The sequence below is a fragment of the Mya arenaria genome, chromosome 11, assembly GCF_026914265.1.
Source record: "Mya arenaria isolate MELC-2E11 chromosome 11, ASM2691426v1".
In the NCBI taxonomy this organism is placed as follows: Eukaryota; Metazoa; Mollusca; class Bivalvia; order Myida; family Myidae; genus Mya; species Mya arenaria.
Genome location: NC_069132.1, coordinates 17,696,720 through 17,710,084, shown reverse-complemented (window position 1 = coordinate 17,710,084; position 13,365 = coordinate 17,696,720). Strand labels below are relative to the sequence as shown.

General features: G+C 35.5%; 1 protein-coding gene across 2 annotated transcripts in view; it reads left to right on the top strand.

Annotated features, from left to right (window-relative positions):
* The window catches only part of LOC128208917 (small conductance calcium-activated potassium channel protein-like), a 73,445-nt gene that overhangs the window by 28,475 nt on the left and 31,605 nt on the right, over positions 1-13,365 (top strand). For both annotated transcript variants that reach the window (XM_052912631.1, XM_052912630.1), the window contains exons 2-3: positions 8,243-8,338; positions 12,898-13,316. In XM_052912631.1, coding sequence (XP_052768591.1) covers positions 8,243-8,338; positions 12,898-13,316 — 515 coding nt within the window. The remainder of the gene's footprint in view (positions 1-8,242; positions 8,339-12,897; positions 13,317-13,365) is intronic.

Below are 13,365 nucleotides of genomic sequence, written 5' to 3'. Positions count from 1 at the left end.
AGTAGAAGCGGAATTTAGGTTTAATCTTTTTTAAATTAAATTTTCAAAGAAGTCTTTGGCATGATCTATAATGTATTCATGTTTATTTTCTAATTCTTCATCATAAGATGTTCAATAGAATGTTCTGCTACTCTTTTATTTTCTAAATTTGAAAAAAAAAATTTGTTCCCCTGCTCCCTCTATCCATTTCGCCTGAAACAGTCACAATATACCTTTAATTTTAACATCATTGAAATCATTTAATTTTTGTTTTGCTTCTTTCAATTTGTAAATTTGATGATATCAGCTGGGCAAAATATCACTACCCGTTCCAGTGTTTATATTTCTGTTGTTAAGTTTTTTTTCTAGTGATGTTTTGTCTTTCTTTGATTTGATACAAACATATTGTTTTAGCACGAATTCTTCCTTGAATTATTTCCCACACAGTATTTGAATTTGCATCGTTGTTTATTTTAACTGTCGTGTGAATCACACTTTTATTTTGTTTTATTCTCTTGATCAAATAGAACCCGCATTGTTTAGCTAGGTCCACGTTGATGTTTATTTTAATCAGGTTTTGCTACACCAACGGAATGATCACTTGAATCCTGGCCTGATATTACAATCGTTTTCAAGCTTACGAAAATCTGATAAAGCCAGAATGATTTTTTTATCTAGCAAAAATCAGAGGACTTGTGTTAGGGTGCCACGTGTATAGACGTGCTTGTTTTTTATATTCGCCATATTTGTCATAATTTTGTCTAAACACCTTTTGTATATATTGGGATTTCCATTAAGTTTATGAAGGGAATAATTATTAACGGAATTAAAGTAGGCATGTTCACTTTTCTAGAATTATTCTTTTAAAGTATTAAAAAACTCAATATTATCTGCACTTGGACCATACACGTAAATAAAGGCTTCAGCTTTTTCTAATAGTTCACGTTTTAAAACCTGTAATAGGCCCTTGATAATTTCCCCGTATTCTAAGAGACCACGTGAGAAAACAAATTCCTTCGCCGTGGCTATTGGAACACTTACCATTTTAATAAGCGTCCATTTCCTTAGGAATTTTCCATTCATTAATATGATTTGTTTGCGAACATTGACGCTCTTGTAGAAAATAAACATTGTACTTTTCATTTTGCAACCAGTTCAGAGCTTTATTACGTTTATCTTTCCCCACAATACCCTTGACATTAAAACTACGTACTTTAAGCGCCATATTATATTGTTATATCTAAAACAAAACTTGGTATTGTATAATTGGTATAAGTAGAAGTAGTTGGTAAAGTTCTTGTATTTTACCATTTACAGTCCAAGCATCTGAAAGTGTAATCGGGTGAGGTACTCGTTGATGAAGACACCAGTAGCTAAAACATACTGAAAGCGAACAAGCCGTAAATGCAATGACACATAAGGAAAATATCCCTGGTTCGGATGGGTTAAAGAAATACTTTTTTAAGCGTTTTTGGCCAGTTCAGACATAACACTATTTAAAAAAGCATTATTTTGTTTGAAACAGGAAACACCACAGCTCTTCAAAAACAAGGCATAATCTCATTGTTACTGAAACACGATGAAGAAAATCTAACAAACTTGAGACCTGTTAGTTTTTTAAGTTGTTGATTATAAAAAAGCCCCAAAGGCAATTACAAACAGGCTGGAAAAAGTTCTCCTGAATTTGATATTAATTACTTAATCCGTTTTCTCAAAAACCCATATATATTGGTGCAAATATTAGACTTATCAATGGGGTTATATTTTGTTTGAATGCAAATGACGCTTGGCTTGTTATTTTTTGCCGACTTCGAAAAGGTTGATAGTATCACTCATAAATTTATGGTACAATGATTAAAACATTTGCTTTTTGTCTAACAGTTAAACAATGGGTTAAAACTTTTTATTTCGTCGTAATAAGTTAAATTTTAAACAACGGTAACGGTAACCTATCACAACCTGTTATTATCCAACGAGGAGTAGGGCATGGCTGTCCGGTGCCTTATAAATTTTTTCACCATATTCGACTAAAATCAGTTAATAAAATTATTGTAGGATCCCCAAACCCCTTCAATTATGTTCAGGGCGAATTGGCGGGGTGTCTACGCAAGGTGGTGAACGACCTAACCCGAGGTTGGCAGTCTTTCCGAAATTTGACATATTAACTATCACCTTGTTAGCAATTTAGTACTTACCTGTATACCGAAACAAGTTTAAATTATTTCCAAATATTGTTCTCAAGTTAAAAGGCAACGACTCGAAATATATAAATGAGGAGTTTAAAACATGATTCAGCTTACGTATATTAACAAAATTTAAAACATAATAATAAATATAAAAATATCTGCCAATGGTGCACATGTTTGTTGTCCGAAGTCGTTGTTTTTGACAGTATTTGGTCATAACATGATATATCAATCCAGACAAAAAATCGTATAACTGCTGCCCATATTCCTTTGCTTCACATTCGATTAAATGAACAAGTTTCATACGTTTATAATTTTAGTATTCCAAGGTAACACGGAATACCTATCATTATTTTGAAGCTAAGAACATGAAAAATACCGAATATTATTCAATGACTTGTATGTGTTTACAATTCGCGTTGACTTTCCAAAAGATCATTCAACACCAATTGATGTGCGTGTAACTTTAAAATAGTTTCTCACCACAAGGGTTTTCCTGAGCGTTAGAAAGTTAACAGTCTTCATTTTTCACAAAATCACTTATTCATAATTACAAGAAGTGTACATAGGAAATAAAATATGAATGCGCATGCGCACTGGCATCAGTAATCTCCATGTTTTTCCGTACCGATAGACAAGTTTGCTGGGAAATTAAGACAGTATTGATAAATCTAAAGGTTGGAGTTACCGTTGGGATACAACATTTAAATTAAGTTGGTTTGGCAAATCGGTTTGAGGTCAAAACACAACGCCAGCTTTACGTCATTTTGCTACGTCTGAATAACTTCATATTATAAATATTATATTGGCAAATAACAACTTCTCGGACAAAAAAGATTTCCTTCCCGAGCGCAAGTATTGCACATCGTTAAAGTGATGTACAGGTTATGTATATTTAGAACACACTATTTGTTAACTTCACTATCAATTATTTTATATTACCATCATGTAGCGCTAACATGTATTAACCAAACAATGGTTGTTGCTATTTCTTAAGACATAACATTCGCGGCGAGGATGAATAGAGAATGCTTGCACTGATTATCCTGATTTAAAGATGGGAAGAAAGAGAAAATGATCAGAGGAAGAAATATATGTTTATATTTCTCGGACTTTAATGTGTAGTTCAATTTCAAATGATTTGTGAAGGGGATTATTGCTGTTTTATTTTCTCAAATGTCCACAATGTCTTACGATTTGTAATGAGTTTGAGAAATAACTTTGCAAAATTTTCTTTCTTTTCTTAACCTAATTTTTTCATTCCTATTTTTTTATTTTAGTAAAGGGTACAAATAATTAAGTATACGACTTCAACGTGCTACCCTGCATGCATATACGAGAGCATACTGCTGCTTTTTTGTTTTTATTCATTTTTACATGCCATGTGATATCAAAACGTACAGAGTATTTACTGATTATATTATCATGTAAAATTGTGTCACTAACTGGGTATTCGGACTTTGTAATGTCAACATTACTGAAACATTTATTGCCGTATCAAAAGCCATGCTTTTCCTTTAAAGTAAGTAGCGAAGAAACCTACAGTGTTTGGGCTTATATATCCACAGCAAATCGTAGTTGGATATAGAAAACTAACGAAGGAAAGTATCAAACCATTATTCATTGGTCTCCTTTAGGTGCAGTTTTCTGATATTCAGAGAGCCGTTGGGATATGCTTTTTATATTACTCTATCATAAAAACAACGTAACATGTTTCTTCCTGACGTTTTTATTTGTATGAATTGTCTCTGATGGCTTCATGCGGAACATCAATGTCTCCCTCCTCGCAATGTTCATAAATCCTTAAACAGCTGGCTAGCGTGCCATTACCGACAGATGAAAATATATAAGCTTGCTTCTTCAAAACATTTTGTTGACTTGCTCCAAAAAGTACATTCATTGGGAAAAGTGGACAAAATAGCACTTTATGTTGCGTGGACAGGTCAGAATGGCTATTGTTTTAATTCAATGTAACAGATCTTTAAGAATATTTATATCTATCAGTACCGCCATATCAATTCTTCCTAGCAACGTTAGGTCTTAGCAGTTATAGTATCATGAATCTTTCAGACGGATAAGAGGCCGGTCTGATGTCTGGAATTATTGCTGATATGTCTACTGTTGCACGGATAATTCATGCCTTGTGATTAAATTAATCCATTACATCCGTCTGCTCTTTCCATGAAAAATGGAAATTCCTAGTTTGGACGCATAAGCTAGGAATCGAAATCGAGACAATAGTCTTACTTAAGTAGACAATATCATCGTGACAGTTGATGCCAACACGAATGAGATTTTGCTATGTACAGAACTTCATGTAGCACGTTTTGTTTAAATTGTTTGCAGGAACGCTGTAAACACGTGTAACAAAAAAGTTTTTAAGAACGTGATACCATAAACTCAATAAATCTTTTAGTATGACCATATGTCTGATCTTGCTGAAATCTTAAACAAATATAGCTTGAAATATATACGTTTTATAAAGCAAAAGGTTTAACAAACAGGATCGATAAATGTGATGCTGCGCAAAACATCAATGTTGCAAATATCACTTAACGAAGACCTGTCTTATTAGGGTCTAATAGCGCGCGTGCCGATGACATCATGGCAGCGTCGTCGCAAGAGCGTGACATAACGTTGTACATAATTAACGGGTAGAACGAGCCTAATTTTATGCAAAGCATCAAAGACGCAATTTTGGCTTCACTATTTTGATCACGTGACACTCTATGGTACAATATTGAAACCTTAGATATCTCTGTTATGTATTTCAGCATAAGTTTTCTAACCAAATTGCGTTGTATTCCAGTTTCTGTTTATGGTTTTAAGGTCATAAATTATTACTAACACTAAAAGAAACCTACACTTAATTGTAACAAAACACAATTTCGTAAATAAGCGTAGACGTTTGTAGTACTTTTAATCTAAAGGGAGGATTTAAAGAATATTGCAACTAACATACCATTTTCTTGTATGTTTACTTCTGAATTTCTTTTTTAAATTAAAACGAATTATATTAAGACCAATTTAATTATTTAAAATTCAAGCCTTATCAAACTGTTTACAACAATAAGGCGATCAGCAAAATGACTATTAATATGTACCAGCCCTAACCGCTCATCCATCGAACAGATAATCGCCTCGCCTATGCATTTACTCAATAGATATTGATACACACGATCCGCATTGAGTATTTTGATTACAGCAAATTAACTCCAACTTGCGTCAAAGGTCGTATAAATTCCTGTTAATGAGCGTTGTTTGATCAGCTTATATCCAGCTCATATCCGGAAAACTTCCATATGACGGTCCAATATCCGGTGGGACGCCAGCGGTCCAGTGGGTTGCTTCCGACTAGATATACAAATGTTAACTTAGCCAAACATGTGAACTGATAACTGCAAAGTAACCCTAAAGTTAGAAGTGATATTCAATTGGTATGCACTTTGATCATTGCTGGGTGTATATGGTGGACGTAATTGGAAAACGCTCCAGTTGCTTTTGCACTGATAACAACATTAAATGTGAAGGTAAAGTCTAAACTGACATAACTTGATGATGGTTTCAACGAACCAGTCGAACTTTCTCTTGTGCTCTGTGAGGTCAGATTCATGGAAATGATGTTCGTGTTCCATGACCATATGGCTGGCTGCATGAGAGATGAAGACAGCGGAGATAACTGCGTTTTATACAAACTGTCTTACTCTTGCGAATATCAGCCATAATCAGCGTATGTCTATCAGGTTTTGCTCGATAGATTTATGTTGCCATCTATTGCAAAACTGATCAGACAGTTCGTTTGTAAGCTTGAAAAAAACGTTCAATGAGTTCCTGTCGTCGTAAATCATTTTGCGTTGCGCTGAGTTGGAGTCGCAAAGACTGAACTGTTCTTTTGTAGACATTTTAGCCCTCGAAAGTTGCCATAAGACTCCTTGCTCCTAAATGGTGATTTTAATCGAAATTAAAGCAAACAATTGAACTCATAACATACGCTGCAAAATGTTTGTAGGTCAAATAGTCTCTGATATAGAATATCTGGAAATAGCAAAAGATACATTAAGGGTATTTTGTGAAACATTCTGAATTAATAATTTAGTATGAAGTATAGAGCAAGCGCAGTCAACAAACACGTGTGCAGTACGCGATGAAATATGCAGTCATCCCAAGAGTTTACTTTATAGACCCGTTTCGATCGCCTTTTCTTGGCTTTTCCAAACCTATTTGCTTTAAAATGCATACCGATTTAAACCTGTTATGTTTACAATTACACCACAAATATAACTTCAATAAATGTATTATATATTCTTCAAAGAGAAACGTTTTTACAAAATTATATGTTCTGATATAAGGTTAATAGAGATTCCCTGAAGCACAGTGATTACGAAGTTGTGCCGCGCCATAATTACACCACATCCATTAAACCATTGCGTGGCATGGGGACATTTTGCTCGAAGGAGCCAAAGTTTTGTTTTCTTTCTCTGACTTGTTGGCTGCAAATCTATAATAATATATACTGTTATATTTACTCAAAGCGTCATATTTGAAGTCATTATGTTAAATTGTTCGTTACAATGTTAATCAATTTTACCAGTAATATGTTTTTCTGTACGACCAATCACAGTTATGTTCTCTGTATCTATAAGTCAAACCCTACAAGTCGTCCATCCATGCTTAGCCCAACACGACCTTCTACCAACATCTACATCCACAAATTTCGTCAACATCGTACATAATTATAAAACAGATATACCGCTATACGCTAAAACAATGTTTAGTGTGTACACAATGAAGTAATTTGATTGTTTTGTTTCCTGGAATTCCGGGGATCAACAGACGGTGGTTGCTTTCCAGCATGTTTTGTGCATGTGTAACAGTCCAATCTTGGCTCGAAATCTATAAACCACATAAAATATCCTTGGAATTACATAGCTGCTAGCTAAACGAGTGCTTGAAATGAATAGTGGATTAAATATACTGCATTATTCTAAAGGCATGTTTTTGTTGAAGTCTCGTCTTATAACAAGCTTATGTACTTGATTCTTGTTCAAGTTGTAACAGCTAACGGGTGTTAACAAAATTAAGGATTAAAAAAACGTGTGTGTGTCAAATTTCGAAGTTAATTTTAAGCACTTGCATATGATTTAATGGATACTTATGTTTTATTACCGTTTGCCACCCACTTTTAGAACCTTTATTATAATTAACTTATTCCGAGAATATTATTTTCAGACAATGCGTTTCGATTAAATAGCGTTGACTGAGCAATTTACATCCATTGTATGCCCGTTCTGCAGGACAGCATATTGCAGCAACCCATCATAGATACAAGGACGTGATTGCAACAAGATTTTAAACATTAAATTTATCTTTGCCATTACCCATTGTCCTTTCCGGGAGGCCACGACGTATTTATACGAGAGGGTGGGGTCCCGGGGGTACGCGAGGTCTTTCGAAAAGAGCGGAAAACGATCTGCCTGGCGACTCCGTATTGATCGCGGCGGGAGTGATATAACAATTACGCATTTACATCTAATCCACTTTTCATATTGCATAGTATATTCAAATCTCAAAAGAATACTAAAACATGCAAACATATATCATTGAACATGCTAATGAATAGTTTATATAGTAAATGCGCTCGGTATCAGATTATAGTCTATTAAGCATTGGTTCTCGGGTCAACATTTCCCAATACCGATAATTATCAATTTATACACCCCTTCCTCTTGATGAGTATGTTAAGATAACCGAATCTCTCGTAAATGCTGATTTTTTTAACCCAAACCATGTGGGAAATACACCCAATTTAAAAAATAGCATTAAGTAACTTCTACTCTGTTGTTAAAATAGTCTACCATGGTTCATTTGTTATTGATTTGATCAGCAAATGCTTCCTGTACTGCACGCAGGACTTTGCATATGTTTTGAAAGTTCCTTGTGTAAGGAAAAGTTACCTTTACTGGGATCAAGGTGACTCGCAATGGTGCCCTTTGGTGTGATTAATATCGAACTAAAAATCTCAAAACTGTACATCCATTAAGTTCCTGACACGATTTTCTTTTTTTTCTCTTTTTCAGAAATCACCGTACTCCTTACTTATAAAGACATTGATAAGCATTTCAACTGTGATATTACTGGGACTGATTCTTGCATATCACGGCCTAGAAGTACAGGTACGTCAACCATTCTTTTATATTGAAAAAAGGCATCTTTAAAATCACATTCGACCTTGGGGTAAACAGGTGGTATTGTGAGTGTCCGAATGTTTTATATGTTCGAGATGTAATAGAGATTGTTTTTGGTTTTTATTACTGTTGGGTAATTCCTGAGTCCCTGCAGCTTTTTTGAAAGGAATAGAATAACCATCCATAGTATTACAGAGTAATGCAATGTTTGACTAAACATTATTTTTTATGTTATTTTCAATACAAAAACGTTTTCAGCCTTAAAAAAGTAACGAAACGCCATGTGCTATATTAATAGATTTATTGAAGTGCTTCATCAAAATGACCAACACATACGGAGTTCTTAAGAAGACTTGCTAATACTCTAATGATCGACCTTGAATTAGGTTAGCCAGTTTGCTTGTGGCTTGCAACTAAACTCTGAAATATAACATCTATCAACTTTGATAAAATATCATTATAAAATTAAAATCTTACAAACTTAAAGAACAAAGAAACATAAAATAATTCTTCATACTACTCCCATTTCAAAAGTAAGAATTTCCTTCTTTATCTATATGGTCAGCAATTGGTTAGCGATATCCCTCTATTTCTATATCGTCAGCTAACTGATCGGCACTTAAGCACGACCCGAAAGGGCGATTTGTTGAGTAGGAAAACAAAGCCATATTGCGTTTTACTCCTTGTGCTTACCCTTAAATGATGATTTGTCTTTTTTCCTGGAAAAATCGTTCGCGGGGGAATAAAATTATTCAACCAGATATCTAAAACAGCTCGATTCCGACACTCCTTTATTTAACTGGAATAATTGTACAATGACCAACGGGATTTCCAGTTTAAGTTTATAATGACTGATGAAAAACTGAATTCTATTCTGTTCGTTTCGTTGTACTTCACAGGAAGTCAGGGTGATTGCAGACGGTCTAACGGCCGAAAATCTACAAGAGACACCCCGTCCCCTAACATTTGCTATGGATCTAAATCTCAAACGCTTTAAATCGAAGTTCATGGCAATGCCTATTTGTACTTTGTACGCGGGGGCCCCAGAGGCTTGTATGTCGTGCTGAAAGAGGACAAACATAATTATGTAGATTAATCGGGGCCGTTATTATTGTTTGTTCCACTATGCTTTCCTTTTATATGAATTGTTCTAACTGTTGCTGTTTTGTTGAACGTGATTACACTATTTTCCACTTCAGTGTAAGAAAAACATGTTTCAGACTATCCTCGGATGGTTTCAGACGTGGTTAGAAGAATCACCGTAGGTTCTAACTCTATTATGCAAATGCACGGTTTTATCAAATCTGATTTGCGTATCCTAGGAGCAAATAATCAACATTCCATTTTCACAGTTCATTTAAGAATTATCTCTTCCAAAAAAATATTTCTTGAACGTGTCTAATGAACCAAGATTTGTCAAAGTAGATACAAATAGTTGGTCATGCTGGAAATTGCATAGTATATTCAAATCTCAAAAGAATACTAAAACATGCAAACATATATCATTGAACATGCTAATGAATAGTTTATATAGTAAATGCGCTCGGTATCAGATACAATTATAGTCTATTAAGCATTGGTTCTAAATAAAGCCGCACTCTCCTCAGCACTATGATTTGACAATTAACATTATCTGAATCACTGCGCGCATATCCATGACAACCACGAACAATCACATATATATACGCATTTATGTTCACTACGCACAAAAGAGTTCCAGCGAAAAAATACATTTTTACTCTAATTTGTTTAACTGCGGTGGGAGAAAAAGCATCTACCATAGCCGCCCGTGTAAGATAGGTTCATCACAACCCTTGTGCAGAGTGTTTTGCGGAAACTCGGTAATCCTCGTTTCCGCAAAAAACCCTACTCTCTGGTTAGGATGAACCTATCTTACACTCTCGGCCATGGAAGATACTTATAATCTCACACTCTCTGCAAAGGAAGATACCTTTAGTCAACCGACGTAATGACGAAACAAATAGACAGAACCGAATGTTTAATACGGACCGAATGCAAGTTAATGCTCATTATCTTGTTTCAAACGCAAGCACTTTTTCTCAATTATTCCAAAAAATATGCAAAGTCCTGCATGTAATACAGGACACGTGGAAACGCCCATCGACTGGTTTCAATCGCAAGTATTCTCCTCGAAACACTCATTGGCCTGTTTCTTACATGTTTACTGTTATAGAAACTCTCAGTGAACCGGTACAACCACGAGTTCTCTTGTTGAAACGCTCTTTGACTTGTTTCACTTATTTATTCATTCCAAGTCTGACCACTCTTGTTCGAACGCTCATCGACGGGTTAAAAAAGTTGAAATCGTCTTCCTGGACGTTATATGACATTGTGTAATTACAGAATTAGATTTTGTTTTTTTGTTCTTAAAGATCAAGGTCCATGTTCTGATAAATGTACATATTCTATAAATAACGCTTGGAAAGTTTGATATAAGGATGCCAAGTCCATCAAAGCTATGCAAACTAATGTTGACTTGCTGGTGTTCGTCTTTAGATGGCTACCAGCACACGGCGAGCTTCTTAACGGAAAAGTCATTACATTAGCGAGTGAAACCTAAAAAATCTAAAACTGTCTGTACACATTTGGATTTCAATTGAATAAAATGATGTTGTCCTATGATCGTAATGAAACTTAAAGTTATTTCTATTTTCCACGTGCATTTATTGGATGCGTATTATTCAGAAATAAAATATTAGATCGACGGGTGCAAAGAGGTGTGTTAAGTTTGCAAAGAGATGATTAATATGTTTACCTTCAATAGAAACATCTGCATTTAATGCAGAAAACCACTAGCGTAAATTATTGCAAATATTCCGATTTCGTGTTCTCTCAGAGCTTTAACTTAGTTTCTGCCAGACTGTATGAATACAAATTTATTTTGATTGGGTTGGAAAGTCTATCGCAGATATATTTCTTTGTGGTAAAGACATCGACTTCTATCTTCGTAATCTGTTAATCTTTACGATAAGAATGTTCCATGCGTATTCCATGCGTCGCGTAAGAGATTGTAACGATCAAGCAATTTGTGAGTGCATGTTAATCTCAACCATTGTCCCCCAGCCAACAGGAATTCTGGTCAAATAATTTCGAAAACGATTGTCTGAAATCCAGCTAGCTATTGCAATTGAATGCACAGAACTTGTAATAAAAGACCAAACCATGAACACCATGGACGTTAGTATGTTTTACAATTAATTTAACTGTAAACTGAACTAGGTATATGTTATACAAATCCAATACGGCGCTAGAAAAAACACCGTAGCTGAAAATATTAATAAGTAATTACGACAAATTTTGAGTTTAACATAGACCAGAAACGTATTACCAATGAAGGCTTCAGGATTTGACAATAGAGGAGCACGTGCACCGCTCCCTAGGAACTGACGACAACAGGGACCGGTCATGGTTAAGAATATACCAGCACCGATTGAAAAACAACAATAAAGCATACAATCAGCAAGAGCGTGGTAACAAATTGCATAATGGACTAAATGAGGTGACTTAACTTAGTTGTGAAGACCTGATTTACTTGCAAATGTCAAATGAATGTACCTTAATGAAAGTACAAGGGGGCGTTGAACTTGTTTGACCTTGGCTTCGGGTTGGAAACTTTTGACAAGGACATTGAGTCATCTATCTCATCACCTATTCTATAAACAATATTTATTCTGTGAATACGCATAGGAATCTAAATATTTACCGAGTCATAATTGTAAAACAAAATTCCACTACAGTTAGGCCTTACAAAATCCTGAATTGAATGTCGGTCGGCTGAAAATATAGAGTGTATCACGACTACAAGACTGCTTGAATTGTGAAAAGAGCTGCCTAGAAGGAAAATCGTTCCCGTTTCTTTTACTAAATATAAAGTTAATGATCAACTATTAATTGTTACAAGTAACTTAAACTTTGCAGTGTTGAACGATGTCAACGGGGAGATTTTGTTACAGGGAAATTTTGTCAGTATCCTTAACACCTACCGGTTGGGTGATACTTTTTATGTATATGTTATTTGTATTTGGGTATAAACTTAGTATTTTACTGGCGTCAAAGCAGCTTAAGGCCAGAAAATACTTCCTGAAATCCTATAACCCGACAGTAATAATAACAAGTCTATTACGCGACTTAAAGGTTCTCGCTCATGTTTTGGCACCAAGAATGAGTATTCGCGGGCATGGAAATGGGAAGCGGACCCACGGCACTAATACCATATCCACTCGCCCACAAGGACCAGTACATAAGCTGACGGATATTTTAGCCTATATTGAAAACATTGGTAGAATCGCGTTACTAGCGCTTTTCAATGACAATTTCTGAGCATATATAACATTTGTTAAAGAGTTCCACCTGTCAGTATCTTTGTTTTAACACTCATTATGATTGCCACACTTTATTTTTGAAAAAAAAACAGCATTAAACAGTGCATTTTACAAACCATTAAACAGTCCCCTTTAGAAACCGGATCAGATATACTTTTTGACGTATTTGTCATTCGTGTATTCACCGAGATGTGTTTTTTGCAGCTTTTTGCTGTAGACAACTGTGTAGAAGATTGGCGGGTGGCTATCACGCCTCGACGTATTGCTCAACTCACTGTAGAGGTAGTCGCGTGTGCCATCCACCCGGTCCCAGGCGATTTCAAGTTCACGTGGAACACGATGCACCACGAAGGAAACCGCCTCCTCTCCAGCATCGTCAGCATTGATATTCTCCTCTCATTGCCCATGTTCCTGCGCCTGTATTTAGTCGCACGTGTGATGTTATTACATTCGAAATTGTTTACGGACGCCTCATCACGAAGCATAGGAGCGCTAAACAGGATAAATTTTGACACAAAATTTGTTTTAAAGACCTTAATGACAATATGCCCCGGCACGGTGCTACTTGTAAACATTCTTTCCTTGTGGATTATTGCCAGCTGGCTTCTTCGAGCGTGCGAGAGGTAGGTGTGCAGTAACCTGTTAGAGCCATTAGTCAACCTGTCACCTCAT